Source organism: Cervus canadensis, chromosome 5, assembly GCF_019320065.1.
Source record: "Cervus canadensis isolate Bull #8, Minnesota chromosome 5, ASM1932006v1, whole genome shotgun sequence".
Classification (NCBI taxonomy): Eukaryota; Metazoa; Chordata; class Mammalia; order Artiodactyla; family Cervidae; genus Cervus; species Cervus canadensis.
The window spans coordinates 27,750,884-27,769,408 of NC_057390.1; the positions used below are offsets into that span (position 1 = coordinate 27,750,884).

Below are 18,525 nucleotides of genomic sequence, written 5' to 3' on the forward strand. Positions count from 1 at the left end.
GATGCTGGATATAAAAACCCTTATTCTCTTGCTGCCATGTATTAGGTTCTCAATAAGTTACAGCCTAGAGATAAAACTGGCTATGATCAAAAAAATAATAATAATAAAAATTAAAAAAAAAAACTGGCTATGATCAAGTAAATAGATTGATATGTATAGGCTTTTGGGGGAAAATGATATAAATGAAAACCCAGTGTAAACCCTTACTGTCCTCTTACTACCTTCTAGCAATTTCTAGCAAAATGCAGAGTCGCCAAGCCTTACTAAGTCAAAATAAACCACAGATCCATGATTGAAGCATTTCTAACAAAGGTGAGCGTCGATGTTGGCTCCCTTTATGATAGGAAATAGCTGGTTGCATACCTCAGAGTTCAAAAGGCTAAAAAAGACCAGGTTTTGCTTTAGAAAAGTTTCTTCTTTACTTAGTAACACGTTTCCCTTTGATTTTCACAGTAGGCTGTTCTGTGTGGGAATGTTGGAGAGGAAACCTCAGCGCTGAGAAATTCAGGCTGGGAGTCTCGGCAGCCGATTGAGATTTGTATCACAGGAAGCAAACTGAAACAATAGCTTTATGATATTAGCTTCCACGCTGGGCTGAGAACAGAACACATTCTGACGGGAACATCAGTGGAAATGCCACTTGATTGTCTTAAATCCTCTTTCAAGAGGAGCCCCACAAACTGTACGCAAATGAGGGTCACTCCTGCATTTGAAGGACCTTCAACAGCAGTAAATATGCAAAATTGGCTTTTCACTATGAAATCGATGTTTGGCTCCCCCCCCACACACACACTCGTGAGGAAAAAATCAAATTCATTTTACACAAGAGCTAGAGATCAATGTGAAGCAAGATTTCTAAGACAAATGTCAGGCTTATGATTAATTCATTGGCATTTGCTTAGTGAAGCCATCGCTGTTAATAAGAGATGATGATTTCCTCATCTCTAGACTACCACGGGGAAGGCATTAAAATGTGAGACAAGTGATTTTAGCTTTTTGCCATGACCTTTCCACGCAGGAAAAAGTGAGACGCAAAGGTAAAATTGTGGGGGCAGCTATGGTTTCTGGTGCCTTCTTATGCCCCTCTTTCAGACTTCTTTTCCCAGGTGTTCACCCCTACTTTCTTTCTGTCTCACCGTCTTGTCCCACCCACCCTCCAAACCAAGGCCTCTTTCCGTCCTGTTGGAGAAGAGCTGAAAGGTTGATTCGTGCCGGGATCTTGATCGCTGAGAGCCCCTAGTCATTCCCTTAGCTTAGATTTGATAAGTCTGGTCCGTCAGCGGGTGTTTGCTGCCCCAGCCCTGTGCCGTGTTTTATGAGGGGTCATACAGAGAGGTGAGACAGGACAGTAAGGCACGTACAGGCCAAAGAAATGCATGTCTAATGGTGGACTTTCAAGGCCCTTTGGGAGGCCCACAGGTCAGATAAAACACAGTGCCCTCTGCCAAAGATGCGAGGGTAACCTCAGCCTACTACCTGGTGATGGTGGCGTTTCAATGTGGGACTGATGGCCAGATAAGCCATTCAAAAACAGTTTCCTCGTGGCTTGACTGGGCTGCTTTTGCAGTCAGCACATCCAGGGCCCACTGGAGTCATGGGTCTCTGGGCCCAGGAGAGCCCGAGGGAAAGAACCAGTGTAAAAGGGAAGCCCCTTCGATGATAACTACGGGGTGACTACCCGCCAAGCACATATGCCCCGGGAGGATCACATCAGAGTGGTCTGGAGACCAGTCAGAACACTCGGAACTTCTCAGAGTAGGAACAGAGGGAAAATAACCCTGGTGCCCTGCGCAGCAGCACCTGTGACGGCCTGGCCCCAGGGGCCCGGCCGGGAGCGTCTGCCCCACCGCTGCCTGCTCACCCCAGATGCCCAGCTCCTGCTGCCCCCACCACCCCCGCCCCGGGTCCAACCCCACCCAGGCGGTGCTGCCTGAAGGAAATGCACGGTGCTCCGGAAAAAGTGCTCCGAAACCTCAGCCCGCGCATATCCTGGCTGTGGGGAGTCATCAAAGCCTGTTTACCGGGGCTATTTTTAGCTTGAAAGAATCTTGTTGTGCTCTCGGTTGCACTGTATTGAGTCTCTGCAGAGTGCCTCTGATCTGCATGACCCACTCCTCTTCTTGGGGGTCAGACCCTGAAGGGTCCTGGGAAGCAAGTAACTGAGACCCGGAGCCCAGGGCTATTTAAAGAGTCTGCTGAGGGTTTATCAAGCACCTACTGTGTGCTCCTCTTCACTGGGCACTGAGGATTTCTTCCGGATTGTTGTGCAACTTTACAGCTGCTTATCTGTCTTTTCCCCGCTGGTCTGTAGATTCCTCTGCGGAAAGGATGCTCTTACACCTGACTTTCCCGAGGACAGGGCTGAGCACCCAGTAAGTGACACTTGTTGACAGGTGGCCTGGCTTCATGCCCAGCATGGGGCAGACATGTGGCAGGAGTGTGATAGCTGCATTGTGGGCGAGTGAATTGTCTGTGTGCCTAGCACTGAGTCAGAGATTAGTGATCCCCTCAGGAGACCTGATGCTCCCCTGAGAGAGGAAAAGGGAAAGGCAGAGGCGTCTTCAGCCAGGTGATGTGCCTGGAGCCCCAGCCCCTGGAGTAAAGCGCTGCCTCCGGCCCCCAGCCTCTACCCTCAGCTCCAAGCTGACAGCAAGCTGGCCAGGTTCCGTCTGAAGTCCCCAGGAGGACAGGCAGGTGCTGCGGGAGCAAATGGTTCCACAGAGGAAAGAGGCCCTGTTGTTTCCAGGTCCCCATGGGGCTGGCCTGCTGGCTTCCTGGTCCCCCAGCCATTGTGACTTCAGTCCCAAGATGCTCTGTTTCCACTCGTGGGCTCTGTGCGCCCCTCTCCCTCCCTCCCGGAGTCCAGCTGGCCAGCTGTTGTAGCCAATTTCACCACCTCCTGGAAGCAAGTGTACTGGGCACAGATGGAAACCAGTTTGGCTGTGCTGGAACTGTTGAAAACAGGAAACTTTAAGCAGAACTATTTCCTCTGGGCCTGGCTAACCCAAATCAGGTTGTCTTGGGATGACTCCAGATTTTGAAGTCAGGGTTGCCACTGAGATCAAAGAAATTGAAGAGAAGAAAAATCTTTTCACTAGGCCAGGAATCACAGGACTGGCCTCTGCTGTCTGGAGAAGGCGCTCACCTGTCTAGTGTGATTTTTAACAGTGCTGAAAGTCTCTTCTTATGTCCCCCAAATAGGTCACCACTTGCCAAAACATGTTGATTTTCCCAGCATTGCTTCTAAGTCACTTCAGTCATGTCCGACTCTGTGCAACCCCATAGACGGCAGCCCACCAGGCTCCGTCCCTCGGATTCTCCAGGCAAGAACACTGGAGTGGGTTGCCATTTACTTCTCCAATGCATGAAAGTGAAAAGTGAAAGTGAAGTCGCTCAGTGATGTCCAACTCCTAGCGACCCCATGGACTGCAGCCTACCAGGCTCCTCTGTCCATGGGATTTTCCAGGCAAGAGTACTGGAGTGGGGTGCCATTGCCTTCTCCGTTTCCCAGCATTAGAGTGGCTTATAGAACTTGAAGTTAAGGCAGTGATGGTCTCCACCTGTGGTCACCAGCATTCACATCATGTGAGAATTTGTTAGAAAAGCAGATTCTCAGCCCCCAACCTGCCTGAGTGCATGCTCACTCAATCGTGTCTGACTCTGTGACCCCCTTGACTGTAGCCCGCTGGACTCCTCTGTCCATGGGATTTCCCAGGCAAAAATACTAGAATAGGTTGCCATTTCCTCCTTCAGGGGATCTTCCCAACTCAGGGACTGAAGCTGTGTCTCCTGCATTGGCAGGTGGATTCTTCACCACTGAGCCGCCCGGGAAGCCCTGCCCCCAACCTGAGACCTACTGAGTCAGGAACACTGCTCACAGGGCCCATCCGGGGCTGGCTGTACGACTCTGTGTGACTCTGCGGTCCCCTGGGGACTTCCACCATTAGAAGGGCCCTGGGCATGCTTTGATGTTTCAGTGAGAGATCCCACATTTTTACTTTGCTCTGGTCTCAGAAATCCTTGTTTTAGCAAGTCCTCTAGTGGTCCTGGTGCTTGCTCCACTTTGAAAGCACTAGGTCAAGTCGTGGTCTCTTCTGAAGCCCCTGTTTAAATTTAGGTATTAACCAGGAGTATGAATATTGGCCGCAGCACCCCCCACACCTAGAACTCTGGTTCATTATCATCAGTTCGGCTAACCAGTTGGTTGGCAGGGACCCTAAGCAGGGATCAGGTGTGGGCATGTGTGTGGTAAAAAGGCCATTCCCAGTCTCCCATCCCATAGGCTAGCTGCCTGAATCAGGGTATGAAGATGAAAGAATTTCCCTCATTTTGTTCTACCATTTTATCAAAACACAGGGAAGTCACTAGGATACACTCTGTATGGCCCAGCTCTTGGCTCTGAAGGGTGGCCTGTCCCTGGACAGCATCAGTGACCCTGGCACATTCACTGATGCTGTGTCCTTAAGGTGGCTGGTCCCCAGGGGTGCCACTGAAGCCCCTTGGTAGGAACATCTCCTAATTTGGACTTGTTCTTCTGGAGGAATAACAGTGTATGGCCCAGAGCTTAAATTTAGGGGCTTAAGGGAAAAGAGAATCAAATAAATCCAGTGCCCTTGCAGGAAGTCCCTTGAACCTTATTGCACAGCATCCACATGTCTCTTGCCAAGTGGCCCATAAATTCAATTGCATTTTACATTCCCTCCAATAGACTCAGTTTGAATGACTTGTTTTTTAGTTAAGTGAATATTAACTTTCATAAGTGACAAATTATTCTATGATCCTCTCGTTCTGTAAATTAGGGTAAGCATACTTGACTTGATGTTTGTAGTGGATGAATACAAGTTTTTATAAGTAAATGTATGTTTGGAGTTAAACAATGAGCTAGGAGAAGCAGGGCTGAACTAAAGTCTGTGGTCTGAGCGATAACAACCAAGGGTCTGGGGCCTGAGAGCTTTATTCGCTGGGGCCAGAGCTGAGGCCACATTTTGGAGACAGCAGAGGTCTACTTGATAGGCCAGGGCCCCCCAAAGTGGTTGGGGAGAGGATGCCTTTCTCGATTGCCCCTAGCAACCACCTCCACAGCCTGCCACTAACACAGCAGCCTCCTCCTGTGGCTTCACACCTCTGATCCTCACTCTCTCCAAATCATCTTGCATGCCATTGCTGGATGAATCTCCCCAAAGCAATGGTCTGAGATGCCGCTCCTCCAGGCCATTGGACTCACGAGTCTAGTCGATGAGCCTGGGGCACAGACCCTCCTTCTGCCGGGTGGGCCTGTTCTCATCTTTGGACAGCTCCTTCCAGGCTCTGCCTCCTCCATGCTTTCCAGTGTCTGCCCAAGCCAGTAGGCCCAGAAAGTCCTACTTTCATTTAACAGAGTGAGATCCTTGCTTTTCATGAGTCTCTTCAAATGCCTTTCTTTGAACAGTTGTCTGTGACCACCTCAAAGCGACCCCCTCTTCCTGGGAACCCTTCCGCACTGTCTGTATTCCTCTTGGGCGCCCACCTCTGTCACCCTGAACTTTTTACTTAGATTTGTGGCTTGCTGTACCACCCAGCCCCCATTCAGGTTCTGAGCAATTTGAAGACAGTGACAGTGTTGTAGAAGGAGCCAGAGAGGGAGAGAATTTATGCTAGTTGGTATGTTTTAGGCATTGTCCATACTTACCTAATCCTCACAAGAGATGGGAATTATTACCTCCATTTAGCTGACGAGGAAACTGATATTCAAAGAGGTTTTCAGTTACTCTTTGTTATGTCAGTTAGCGCCATAACCTAATAGGAGGAATAAAGTCAGTGGTTATTTGACTCCAGAGCCAATGAATGGTTAGGAGTGTGGCTTCTGGATTCAGCTGCCTGAGTCCACAACCTTTATAGCCTTGGGCAAATGACTTAATCTCTCTGGGCCTCATCTGTAAGATAAGACAAAAAAGTAGGGCCTACCCCACAGGTGTTTTGAAGATTACATAGCATTCTCAGTGATAGGCTGGTATGTTGTCATTGCTCAACATCCATTAGGGAAAATGACAGTCCTGACTACTCCTGTAACTGCCTTGACGTCGGTGACCCCACTGCTGCCAGTACCACAAGTACGGTGCCACAGCTGTTCTGCCCGTGAAGCCCCCAGCAGGGGGTCCTCCGTGCAGGGGTGCTCATCAGATGCCTGCTCCTTGGGCATGTGGCGGACACTTAGGTGGTTGGTGGTGTGCGTTTCCAGAAAAATCCATCTGATGCCTTTGAGCCATCCCTGGAAGACACCCATCCACACCAGTCACATCTGCTTTAACCCCACATTGATGCAAACTGTTCAATCCCACCCCCTGTCTTTCCAGTTTGCTCTGAAAATGAATCTGAAGCCGACGCTGACCAGCAAATGGACAACTTGTACCTGAAAGCCTTGGAGGGTTTCATTGCCGTGGTGACCCAAGATGGTGACATGATCTTTCTGTCGGAGAACATCAGCAAGTTCATGGGACTCACACAGGTGACACCCTCCTCGGGCTCCTTCAGAAAGGGAAAGTGTTTCCATTTGGGGGTAGAAATTAGTGGAAGATTCTGATCACCTCCCTCCTGACCTTTTCCTGCATGCACCCACCCTCCTCCTCTCTGATCTCAAGCCTCAAACCTTAGAAATAACTTAGAGCCCCTGGCATTGGGCTAGCATTGCCAGTGGCCATCCTGGCAGACAGCTCTGCCAACTGGATTGCAGACCCACCCTTGTCAGTCATGTCTGTCATGACCTCTATTACACCTGTGTGTCTGTGGATCTGCCGAGTGGAATATGAGAAGATCTGACTCAGCCTCCTCCCTCTCTCCAAACCTGAAAGGGGGCCCAGCTTCCTCTCGGAGACTTCTTCACTGTCAGGAATAATGAGCCCAACCTTGTTTTTTGAAACAGGTAGAGTTAACAGGACACAGTATCTTTGACTTCACTCATCCCTGTGACCATGAGGAGATCCGTGAGAACTTGAGTCTCAAAAATGGTAAGGTATTCTTGGGTGTGTTTCTTTCTTTCTTAATACTACATGGGGAAGGAACCTGTCTCCCCTTTGTGTACTAACGTAGGACGGATAGATCATGGCCATCACGATCCAGAAAAAACAGACACCCATAGAAAATCCAACAGGACTTTGGAGATGAGATCAAGGGCCCTGGAAGGACTAGTACTCAGTACCTAGGACTGAGTACCTAGTACTCAGAATTATCTTTTGCTGGCTCTTGTGGTGCCTGAGATCAGACTCCTAGGGCACTCCTGTGGGTTAGGACACCATCTCCAGGAGGTTTCATCACTCATGCTGAGTGTCCAGCATCTTTTCCGAATGACACCATCCAAACCAATCAGCTTGTCTGTGCCAAAATGTTCATGGGAACTGTTGCAGCTGTCCATGTGATGGTTGTGTAACAGACTGCCCAAACATAGTGGGTTAAACAGTCCTTTTATTGTCTCTCATGATTCAGTGGGTTCTATGGGTGGTTCTTATGCTCCATGTGATGTAGGGGGCTCAACCCAATGGGATAAGCATAGGGTTCACCCACACTCTGGGACCTTGTGGCGGTAACTAGAGGCTGGAGCTCTCTGTCACTCCATAAGGTATCGGAGCCTCTTCCTCTCCACATGGTCTCTCCAGGGTAGCCAAACTTCTTATTCTTATATTCTTAGCTCCCTTTTGGGGAGCTAGCTCCCCGAAAGTGCAAAAGTAGAAGCTGCCAGAAGCCCTCTGAAGGCTTAGTCCTGAAACTGGTACAGCACCACGCTTTGGTTAAAGTGAGTTACAGACCTGGCCCATTCACTGTGGGAGGGGGCTATACAAGGCCCTAAATACTGTGAAATGTGGCTCACTGGGGCCACCTTTAGAGACTTGCTACCATCGGGGCCAAGGAAGGAGTCTGGTCCCCCGGTAATAAAACATGGAACAGGTGGTTTTGATGGAGAAAGTTTAAAAGGTCTTGTGCACCACACTCTTACCTGCGGGGGCTCCAGCAGGTGCCAGGGGATGGAAGGGCCGAAACAAACAGAAAGCATTTTTCAGGGACAGTCAGAGCTGGCTGCTTCATCTCTTGTAACTGGGGACAGCCGCGCAAAAGCTCTAATGGACATATTGTCAAGTGGACAGAAGCTTTAAGAAGAAGGGAACTCAATGACTTTCGAGGTCCCTTCTGAACCTGAGAGTCAGTCTCTGCCCTGGACAGACTGTACCGAGTCTAACATCCCTTTTTACAGCTCTCACCTGTCACTGACATGGAGCGTGTACTTATCCAGCCTGAATGGCAGAGGCAAGGCAGTAGTATCAGCCTACAAGGTTTTGCTCTTATTATCACACATGCTGAAAAAGCACACATTTCATTCGCCTACTTCTACCCGTGTTACCAACTGAGCCTGCAGAGTGCAGGATTCCCACCACCTCCCCGACCCCACCACCCCGTCCTCCCCCAGCCCCTCTGCTTTCCCTCCTGAAGGCCACCTGGCTCTGGTCAGGCACAGGCTGGGGAGCTCTCGGGGCTGTTCACTGTCTTCTCTGTGTTGAGAAAGTCTTGTTTAGTTCTGTGAGAAAAAGGCTACCAGATCTTCTGAATCCCTTTCTAAAACAGGCACTGGAAGCCTGAGAAAACCCCAACGTCCCTTATTTCTTCTCTACTCTGGAAACCCTTGGGTTCTCGGTCTCAGTTCAACCTCTGACCCTAGTCTTAGTCTGATCATACAACTTGAACCAAGCCCCTTCATTGCTCTGTTCCTGGGAATCTTTCTCTTCAAAGTGACAGTGTTGGACCAGGCAAAGTCTAGGACCTTTCACTCTCCAGGGCTGTGACTCAGCATGACTCTGCTCTGTTGATCTGAGTTGAACGTTAGGTCTCTCGGTCCCTGTGTTGAGGACTTGAGATCAAAATCAGTGACTCATCAAGGCTTTGAAGGTGCCGACCTGAGTGGACTCGTGATCTATAAGCAAAGGGTTAGTGTGATCACCCAGAGGCAGATAAGGCTGTGAGGCTGCTTGTGGAAAGCTTTGAAGGCCGGCAACTGAGCCTTGAACTTCTTCCTGTAGACAGAGGGGGCTGTTGGAATTTTTTGAGCACAGATAGGGGTAATCTGATTGGAGCTGTGTTCAGAGAGATTAACCAAATGACAGGATGGGGAAAATCCCGATGTTAACAGGTTAGGAGACTATAACCATAACCCATGCAAGAGCCACAAATGAGTCCCTCCTGTCCACTGCTCCATAGCACCTGAGCTGGTCCTGGTAGTGTGTCCAGACCCCAAGATACAAGAATATCTCATGATGTACAAATGCCACCTATGGAAGCCAGAATTGTGGAAAACATCATTGAGTATGGGAGAGATGATTTTGTGATTGTGATGGGGAGGAATACCCTCTCATAAGAAAAAGAAAAAGATTCACCATCTGGTCTGTTACTTAGTGGCCTCTCATTTGAGGTTTATGACAGATTAAAAAGTGCCACAACCCATTTGACACAGCGATTTGGGGCTGTGTCACTCAAGTCACTGACCCCTGGGGGTTTCAGTCCTGAGGCTATGCCCAGAGGAAGGATGTGACTATTAGAAACAAGGCTCTGGGTTGTTCTGAGATGCTGGGTAGTGGGGCGGGAGTGTACCTTGGAAGGTCCAGAATGGCAGAATTTAGACATGGACAGGGGGACACCTCTAGGGTTTACTGCATTCATCACTTTTCTTTTTTTCAGTGGGAGAAGTCCTGAGTGGGCAGGTTATTTGGAGACCATAAGGAAGGAAGCAATCTTGTTTGTCTTGGTGATTTTTTAAATTCTGACCGAGAAGGGATATGATCCATACTGAGTTAATCCTCAAGGTGAACTTGCTCACCACAGGAGATTTGGACCAGCGGTGTTCCATGAGCCTTGACCTGTGTCACTTTGGGAAGGGAGCACATGGTGTGGGATCCTGAACGTAGCCACTGTGGGTTAACAGTAGGGCATGGGAGGGACAGGAATGGGGAAAAGACAGGGGCATCTAAGGGAAATTTCCCACCTGAGAGGCTTATCCCCTTGGAGCGATTGTGATCTTGCTTGGATGATCCTTTTGGAATTCCTTCTATGGGGCCCACCCAGGGGAGAGGTTTGCTGAGATCATGGCTGATGGTCACTCATCGCCTGACCACTCTGCGCTGTGAGGTGCGGTGGGAAATAAAACAGTGGAATAGCCCCAACCCTTCAGGAGCTCACCCTGCAGGGGAGACAGGCTGGAGATGAGGGAGCCTTGATCCACAGCCAAGACAGCACAGAGTGCTCTGGGCAGGCTACGGGTGCTCACAGCAGCTCCTCAGGGATCACACACAGACACACACACACCCCCCTGAAAAACTGCCCTGCTTCTGACTACAAACAGAGCTAACTTCAGCTGGCTCTGCTTATCTTCTCCATCCAGGCTCTGGTTTTGGGAAGAAAAGCAAAGACATGTCCACAGAGCGGGACTTCTTCATGAGGATGAAGTGCACGGTCACCAACAGAGGCCGCACGGTCAACCTCAAGTCAGCCACCTGGAAGGTAGGACGTCAGTTCTGGGTTTGGAGTCCCGGGGTGCCCCCCAGCCCCACCCCCTGCCTCCACCCCGCCCCCGACCCCATGTCTGACCCTCCGCGGCTGGTCTCCAGGTCTTGCACTGCACGGGCCAGGTGAAGGTCTACAACAACTGCCCCCCTCACAGCAGTCTCTGCGGCTGCAAGGAGCCGCTGCTGTCCTGCCTCATCATCATGTGTGAGCCGATCCAGCACCCGTCCCACATGGACATCCCACTGGACAGCAAGACCTTCCTGAGCCGCCACAGTATGGACATGAAGTTCACCTACTGCGACGACAGGTGGGGCCCGGCGGGGAGCGTGTGTGCGCATGCGCGTGTGGTGTCTGTGGTCAGGGGGCGGGTCCGCGGCAGACATGTTGTGTTGTTGGGGGCAGGTCACAGTTTCATCCCGCCAGTGCTGGTAAGGGTCGTACTGGACTGTCCCCTGTTGTCACCCCAGAGCTGTTCTAGAGTGCAGCTGTTGTCATGGTGGATGGAGGTGGTGTGTACATCTTCCTCCACACGTGTGTGTGTGTGTGTGAGAGAGAGAGAGAGACTCCTAGATCTCCAAGCTTCTCTCCACTCCGCTTCCTGGGAAAAGAAGGTCTAGAGGTCTCTCCATTGGCACAAGCCAGTGCCGAGGCCCGCTGGGAGCCTGGAAGCTGCCCTGTAGTCACGTGACTCCTGTGTGTTCTCTTCCATTAGTGAGCTCTTTCCTCAGCCTCTGCTCCTCCTATGTCCTCCGTTCCAGCCAGTGTCCAGCCCCGGTTGGAAAGCTTTTTGATGAAGGAAACTAAGTCAGACTCCAATCCCTGAAGCCAGGCCCAACTGGAAAATTCTCTTACGGGAGAGTATAGTGGTTAAGAGCCTTAATGCAGTGAGATGGCCTAAGTTCCAATCCGATAGGAAGTGTTCAGTATTAGCTATGATTCCCACCCTAAATTATTTCTTTATTAAAGTAGTTGAAAGAGTACCCAAGGCCATACATGTAATCCATGTCACTCTAGTTTTAGCTCAAGGTGAGGATCGAAACAGGTAGGGAAAAGGTCAGAGTTGTCATGGGAGGGGCGGGCAGAACAGCTCTGACTCCTCCCCACTGCCTGGCCTCTGCCCTCCCCTCTGTGCCGGGACATTGGAGATGTGGGCAGATCAGGAGGTAGAAGAAGCAAGGATGCCATGGGCAATGGCTGCCATCAGGGAGGCAGGGACAGGCCAGGGGCTGAGCTGGGCCCGGCAGGCCCGGCCCAAGGAGATGCCCCTGCCACCCGCCATCTAGTGCATGATGGGGTGGGCCCTTGGGGATCTCCCCACCCGACTCTGGCTTTCAGCAGTGTCCAGAGTCACTATGTTTGTCCAGAGTCACAGTTCTGGGAGCAGCTCTTTGCTGCGGCAGGCACTCCACTCTCACCTTTTAGCTTTCTCCAGAAACCCTGAGATTGTGGCTTCCCCTTCTCTAAAATGCATACTTACTCCCTCCTGTTTCACAGGATCACTGTAAGATGAGTGATGGCCATGGAAGCACTTTGAAAAGCACAAAGCCCCTCACTGATGGAGGTTTTTTGTTCCTGCTGGCGTCTTGCTCCCTGCCCTTGTCCTCCCCTGAAGCTTGTCTCCCTGCTAAACTCTAAGGGGCCGAAACCACTTCTGGAGATATGTAGAGGCTGGGGGCCTGGAAGGAGGAGAGGCCAGCAGGAAACTGCCTCACCTTCCCAGCCAGCAGGAAGCCACAGACCCCAGGAGGGAGCTCCTGCTTAGCAGCCCCCAGGCCCACCCACCTTCCTCTCCTCTGCTGGATGTCCCAGGGGTGCAGATTTCTTCATGGATGGGGCTCTACTTTCCAGGCTCTGCCGAGCCTGTCTCCCCTGATTCTGGACTGACCTGGTGTTTGCTGCTGCCACTCCTTAGAACTGGGCTCCAAGACAGATTTAAGAACTCTGGTGAAAGTGCCCTAGAGTCATTCCTGTCCCCTAGTTCTGACCACCATAGCGCTGGATTCAAGGCTGTTGCAGGTAGTGGGTGGTTTGAGATGTAGAAAGAAGTGCTCTAATCTCATAGGGAGAAAATATCCCATATGAAGACTATGTCCTGGAACTTTGGCACAGCCAGCAGTTATTATGGTTATTCATGTTGTCATTATTGTGATATGAGGATAATTAGAGAGAAAGACTATTGGAAAGGCAGGCACCCAAGAAATCCGTGCTGTGTAAGGTTATTTATCAGATGTAGTCTTTGTATTCAAAGAACCATTCTGGGCAGAAGATACAGTTTTGTAATGTGCACAGCCCTAATGTGACCCCAGAAGCACTGGGAAAACCCTACTGTCCTAGAAAATAACTTCTCATCCCTAGATAACAGGAAAGAAGAAATTTTTAAATGCTAAGACTTTGATCCTTGTTAAAGTGAAGGGAAAATTCCTCTGGAAAGAGTAATTTGAAGTTATTCCTCACTCTTTACCATGTTTTGAATGAATTTCAGGTCATTTCCTGAAAGCTTCTAATCTTTGGATGAAAGGAAGAAGGGGCAATAACATGAGGAATTGGGGGCCTAAGAATGTGGAAGACCCTCCTCCCAGAAAGGAGAGGGACCCTGCACTGACTTCTTAGTTTGCTTCAGGTCTGGTAGGCAGAGTTGATCCTGACTTGAAGGAACCTGTGATTTAGGGCTTTGTGACTCAAGAGTGTGGAGGGTGATATTACTTGTAAGGTTTGCTGGATATAGTGCACTTTCAGCAAAATCTTGTCTTTCAAAAACCTAATTACATGGGCCAAACTCTGAATTCAATGGTGCTGGAGAGATGGATGCAGAGGCATTTAAAGACACAGAAGGCTGTGCCACACATAAGTTGTGTTTAACGGATTAGGAGATTAGTTCACAAGGGCACAGACATGGCTTAGACGTTTATAAAGTGACTATTTTAAGTCCTTAACACCTATGTGTTACTTCTCAGTTGCTTTGATGAGGACTAGGATTTTTTGGTTTTGGTAGCTTATCTTGTTTTTACTTTTTGTATTGGGATGGGGAAAGGTATACACACATTCATGCTTGCTCTCTCACAGGTATGCACGCACGTGTGCGCGCACACACACACACACACACAACTCTTCCAAGATCAGTGCTTCAAAAACCAACACTTACATAGGGTGACCATTTCATTTTAATCAGGGAATTCACTAGAGTTAATGACATCTGGCACACATGAGAGGCTGTGATTTCCCACAAAGGGATTCTTTTTCCAGTGGGAAAGTTAGAAAGAATCTGGTGAAAATGTAAGGCAATTAGAATACACAAAATCACTTTTAAGGTTGTTTGGTACTTTTTCTTAGTTGTATTGAGACCACAGGCATAATCAAACAAACAAACAAAAAAAGGATCATGGAGAAAAAGAGAAGGGAGAAGAAAGGGAGCAGGAAAGTGAGAAGTAAAATAGAAAAAAGAGTAATCTTGTACTTAACTCTCAGGTTTCCAAAATCCGTTGAACCAGAAGCAACTTGTCCTGAAAGATCTGAAATTGAATAAAGGAATGCAAATGGTTCAAAATGCATTCATCCTGCTTCTCTTAATAGTGAGTCAAGACCATACCAAGCCCTGTATTATCTGAAACAGCAAATATTGTTAGAAGAGAATTCCATGACAGTTTATGTCAGTCACATTTATTTGTATATACAATCAATTGCTCTCAATGGAGACAGTAAAACTGAGCAGCAAGTTTAAAGAAGAATATCCTGATTATCAGTGTAATGGATGAACTTGTCTCCATTCACAATTCAAATAGTTTCCTAAAATGAGCAGCCAATTAATGAAGTGTTATTTATTGAACATCTACTATGTATCTAACTCAGTGCCAGAGACTGATTATATCAAAGAAGGAAAGAGATAATTCTTGATCTCCAAAAGTCTGGAGTTGGAGACATGAGTTCATTAAGAACCATTCACCCAAAAGGAAGGCAAAAGTTGTTGCCAAGTTTAACTTCAAGATGGGGTGGTTCTTAAATTCACATGGAGGCGCCATCTAGTGGAAAAAGAAAATAACTCTGAAAGAAGCCAAGTCATCAGGGAGAGCAGGGCAAATCTGTAATACACAAAATCCCGCTGTGACTTTGTGTGTTTTATGAGTCTTTTTGTATCTTAGAAATAAATTATAAAAGCAAATTATGTGGATAATAGAAGTATCAGTGGGGAGAAAGTTATCATAACAGTAAAATTTTCAGATTAACAAAGAGGGTCATGTAATTTTTATTTTTTAAATTAATTTGTGCTTTTATTGGAGGATAATTGCTTTACAGAATTTTGTTGTTTTCTGTCAAACCTCAACATGAATCAGCCATAGGTATACATACATCCTCTCCCCTTTGAAACTCCCTCCCGTCTCCCTCCCCGTCCCACCCCTCTAGGTTGACACAGAGCCCCTGAGTTTCCTGAGCCACACAGCAAATTCCCCTTGGCTCTCTATTTTACGAATGGTAATGTAAGTTTCCATGTTACTCTTTCCATACATCTCACCCTCTCCCCTGTCCCCATGTCCATAAGTCTATTCTCTATGTCTGTTTCTCCACTGCTGCCCTGTAAATAAATTCTTCAGTACCATCCACTCAGCTTTGATTTCAGTTAGCATATATTTCAGCTCTAAAATTCTACTTCATTCTTTTTTTTCCATTTATTTTTATTAGTTGGAGGCTAATTACTTTACAATAGTGTAGTGGTTTCTGCCATACATTGACATGAATCAGCCATGGATTTACGTGTGTTCCCCATCCCGATCCCGCCTCTCTCTCCATCCCATCCCTAAAGAATCTGAGGGCAACCCCTTTTTGTCACTGAATTAGGGCAACATAGGATGTAATAATACCAGAAGTTACAGTTTAGTGAATTAAGATGCCTACATTTCAAATTCTGTGGGTCAGATTTATAATTAACTGTTTTTCTACAAAGAAGTTGGGAATGGTAATGATAAAAGTGAGGGATAGTTGAGAATCTTTAAGAGACTGTCAGTAAAATTATAGCAAGCCATGAGATGTAAAACACACACACATCAAAACACCTGAAAAGTGATAGTGTTAATGCCCAAGAAGAAAATAGACTGACTTTGGGCAAATTAATAGTAAAAAATTATACAGTTTCATTGCATACTGAGATACATTTAACAAATTATTTTACTTTTTTTTTTAGAGGCTAGGTAGCATCTTTAAATGCAAAGTGATCTTTTAGCCTAATATGTTACATATCATTTTTAGTTTCATAGTCTGTTCTAAATATTTTTGCAAACATAGTAGTCTTTCTCTACCGATCGTATGTAGCAGGGTATATATAATGTGTTTTTTAAGCCCCTGAGTTTAGAAGACACTTGAAATGTTCTCCTTGTGCATCTATGTCTCTTCCAAACAATGTTCTTAAATCAGTCCTAAGAAGGACTGAGCATATTTATGAGAAATGCTCGTATATCATCCTGTCTAATCTGTTCAAAATATTCCTTGGAAGAAGCAGCTCTTTGGAATTTATTTCCAAGTGTGATAGACCTCATAATTCAAAATTTATTCATCTGCATGATTTGCTTCTCTCTTGCTACAATTCAAGGCAACTTTCCCCTTCCTGCTTGTGGGTTTCAAGGTAATGAAAGGCCGTTGCGGCATTTGGTGGCACTCAGAGTCAGTTCAGGATTGAACCAGGGCTACCCTCCTATGTACACTATGTATATATTCACCCCACCTGTAACACGTAACACTGACAGGATGCAAATTAATTATCTGTTAACTACAGAGCCAGTTGGATATTCACTTAACCATGTACTATTGGAGGAAAACACAAGGCAAGAGTGTTGTTTAAAGCAAAGAGAATCTGGATTGAAATACATTAAAACAAATGACATTGAAATCTGTGGTAGTGAATAGTCTGGAAATTAGTCTGCATTAAGGAAATGCAGTTTCAAAGCTAAAAAAAAAAAAAAGCACATACAGGAACCAAAATGAGGTGAACCCAGTATTACTTCGGAGAGGCCATGGCCAGAGGAGGGAAGGAAAGAAAGCAGACCTGAATAGAAGGATGGTTTTATTAGCAAAGGCATTCTTTCAAAAACAAATAGGTGGTTATGAAGTACTTAAAACTTTCATCCTCTCAAATAGTTTAAATACTCTTCTAACCATCTTGTTTACATGATTAATTTACTGAGCAAATTCTGTGCCCGTGTAGGGAATGAGTAAAACCTGCAGCCAGACCTTGTTTGACTCCAGGCGTGGCGTGTGAAGCAGGGAGCTCGCTGCCCCATTGCTCGTGGGCGGCCGAGCCGGCTCAGGCCCACACTGTTTCTTCTGCCTTCAAAGTCACACGGCCCTGACCCTGCTACCACGAGAGAGTCCATGTCTTCCCAGCGCTCAGCCACGCTGTGGAAAGGGCCTCACAGCATGAAGGGTAGAGAGCAATGAATGACCAGTAACTGTCGTTTTATGCTGTGAGGCAAACCTGACTCTGAAATTCAGACAGCCCAGCTTTCTGACCCACATATTAACTTGGGGCGACACTAACTTCAGATTTTAACTATCGTTCTTTCCCTCTCCATTTTCTAGTTTCTTTTCTTCTCTCTTCCTCCTGCCTCTGCCTCCTGTGGCTGCCTGTCAATGTCTATGTCTCTCTCCTGGCCTCATCCTCGGTCCGGTTCTCTTCCTACTCTATTATTAAAAAGGAACCTCTGTGCTTTTTCACTTCTGAAGTCTGGTGAATTAAGCCCCTTTACATGTCCCTCTTCTCTACAAACAGAACAGCCATACTGAATTGACTTTTGAAATTTATGGGTGACCCCAAAATGACTTTTTCCCCCCTCCAGAGAGTCAGGGACCCTTAATTAGAAAGAAAAAAAAAAAGTTCCCCTGCCTCTGATGAAGAGAGCAGATGAAATTATGTTATCACAGCCCAGCTCTGGAGACTTCCCTGGGACAGAGGGAAATGAGCAGGGAGGACCCTTGTGTGCCACGGAGGCTGACCCTGTAAACAAACCGGGTTCGTTAGCCTCCCTGCTGGCGTCGGCGTGCCTGCCGAAGGAGGGCAACGACCATTAGCTTTGAGTTGGGGTTTCCTGGTTTTGTGAAGTTCAACCACTCGAATGTTCTTCAATTGTGTTTGGGGTATGTGTATTTCCCAGTTTTTATAGTCGTCTGTTTAAAGGCATGAAGAAGGAGACGTTAAATATTTATTTTAGTTGACAAGATAAATGAAGGCTGCTACTGGGAAGAGAGCTGGCAATCCTGAAGTTGAGCCCTTGTTTGTCCACTTCCAAAACATGCCCATTGTGTCCCCTGAATGGCTAGTATACTAATTAGATCGGAAAATATTTTATTTGAGGTTGATTATAATAAACATTTACTTTGAGCATTTTAAAGATTCTAATCTTGAAAGAAAATGTAGTCTCTTCATGGATTAGAATCAGACTTTCCCAGGACAGCCTCATTTTTGAGGGTCTCTAGGAAATCTACAACTAGTGCAGGCTCAGAAGTAGTTTTTGTGGCAAACTGGTGAGCCTACCATTGTCAGCCAACCCATTGTCAGCACAGCCTACGGGTGCAATTCTGACTCCCAGGCTAAGCCTGAAAGACATGGAACCCATCAGAAAAGCTACTTAGCTGTAGGAAAGGAAGCGCCAGCTCTGTTCAACCATCTCCTTCTCCCTGAATCTGCACTCTGGCTAAGGTGCCATTGGCAGTCCCAGAGTTGGGCCGCTGAGGAACATGTCTGTTGCTGATGGCTTCAAAGACCTCTCTGCTCAGGGCCAAGTGAGGGGACAGGTCCTCCCCATCTGAAACCAGTTGGCTGATGCAAGTGAACTGCTGAAATCTCACGGGAGAAATCTCTGCGGGCCTAAATCAGCTGAGACCTAAGCATCTCAGCTTTGCCGTGTTGCCTGTTATTTGACAAAGCCTTTCACCCCCAAGTCTCACTTAGGCAGAAAATTTGCCTCTTCTCTGCCCACTTCAACAGCAGACACACCTTGGGGAATGGAGGAAGGATGGACT

The 18,525-nt window shown here is 47.4% G+C and overlaps 1 protein-coding gene across 1 annotated transcript in view; it reads left to right on the plus strand.

Moving 5' to 3' along the window:
* The window catches only part of EPAS1 (endothelial PAS domain protein 1), a 91,214-nt gene that overhangs the window by 53,705 nt on the left and 18,984 nt on the right, over positions 1 to 18,525 (plus strand). The window contains exons 3-6 of the mRNA XM_043468476.1: positions 6,333 to 6,484; positions 6,899 to 6,983; positions 10,397 to 10,515; positions 10,623 to 10,828. Of these exons, the coding sequence (XP_043324411.1) occupies positions 6,333 to 6,484; positions 6,899 to 6,983; positions 10,397 to 10,515; positions 10,623 to 10,828 (562 nt within the window). The remainder of the gene's footprint in view (positions 1 to 6,332; positions 6,485 to 6,898; positions 6,984 to 10,396; positions 10,516 to 10,622; positions 10,829 to 18,525) is intronic.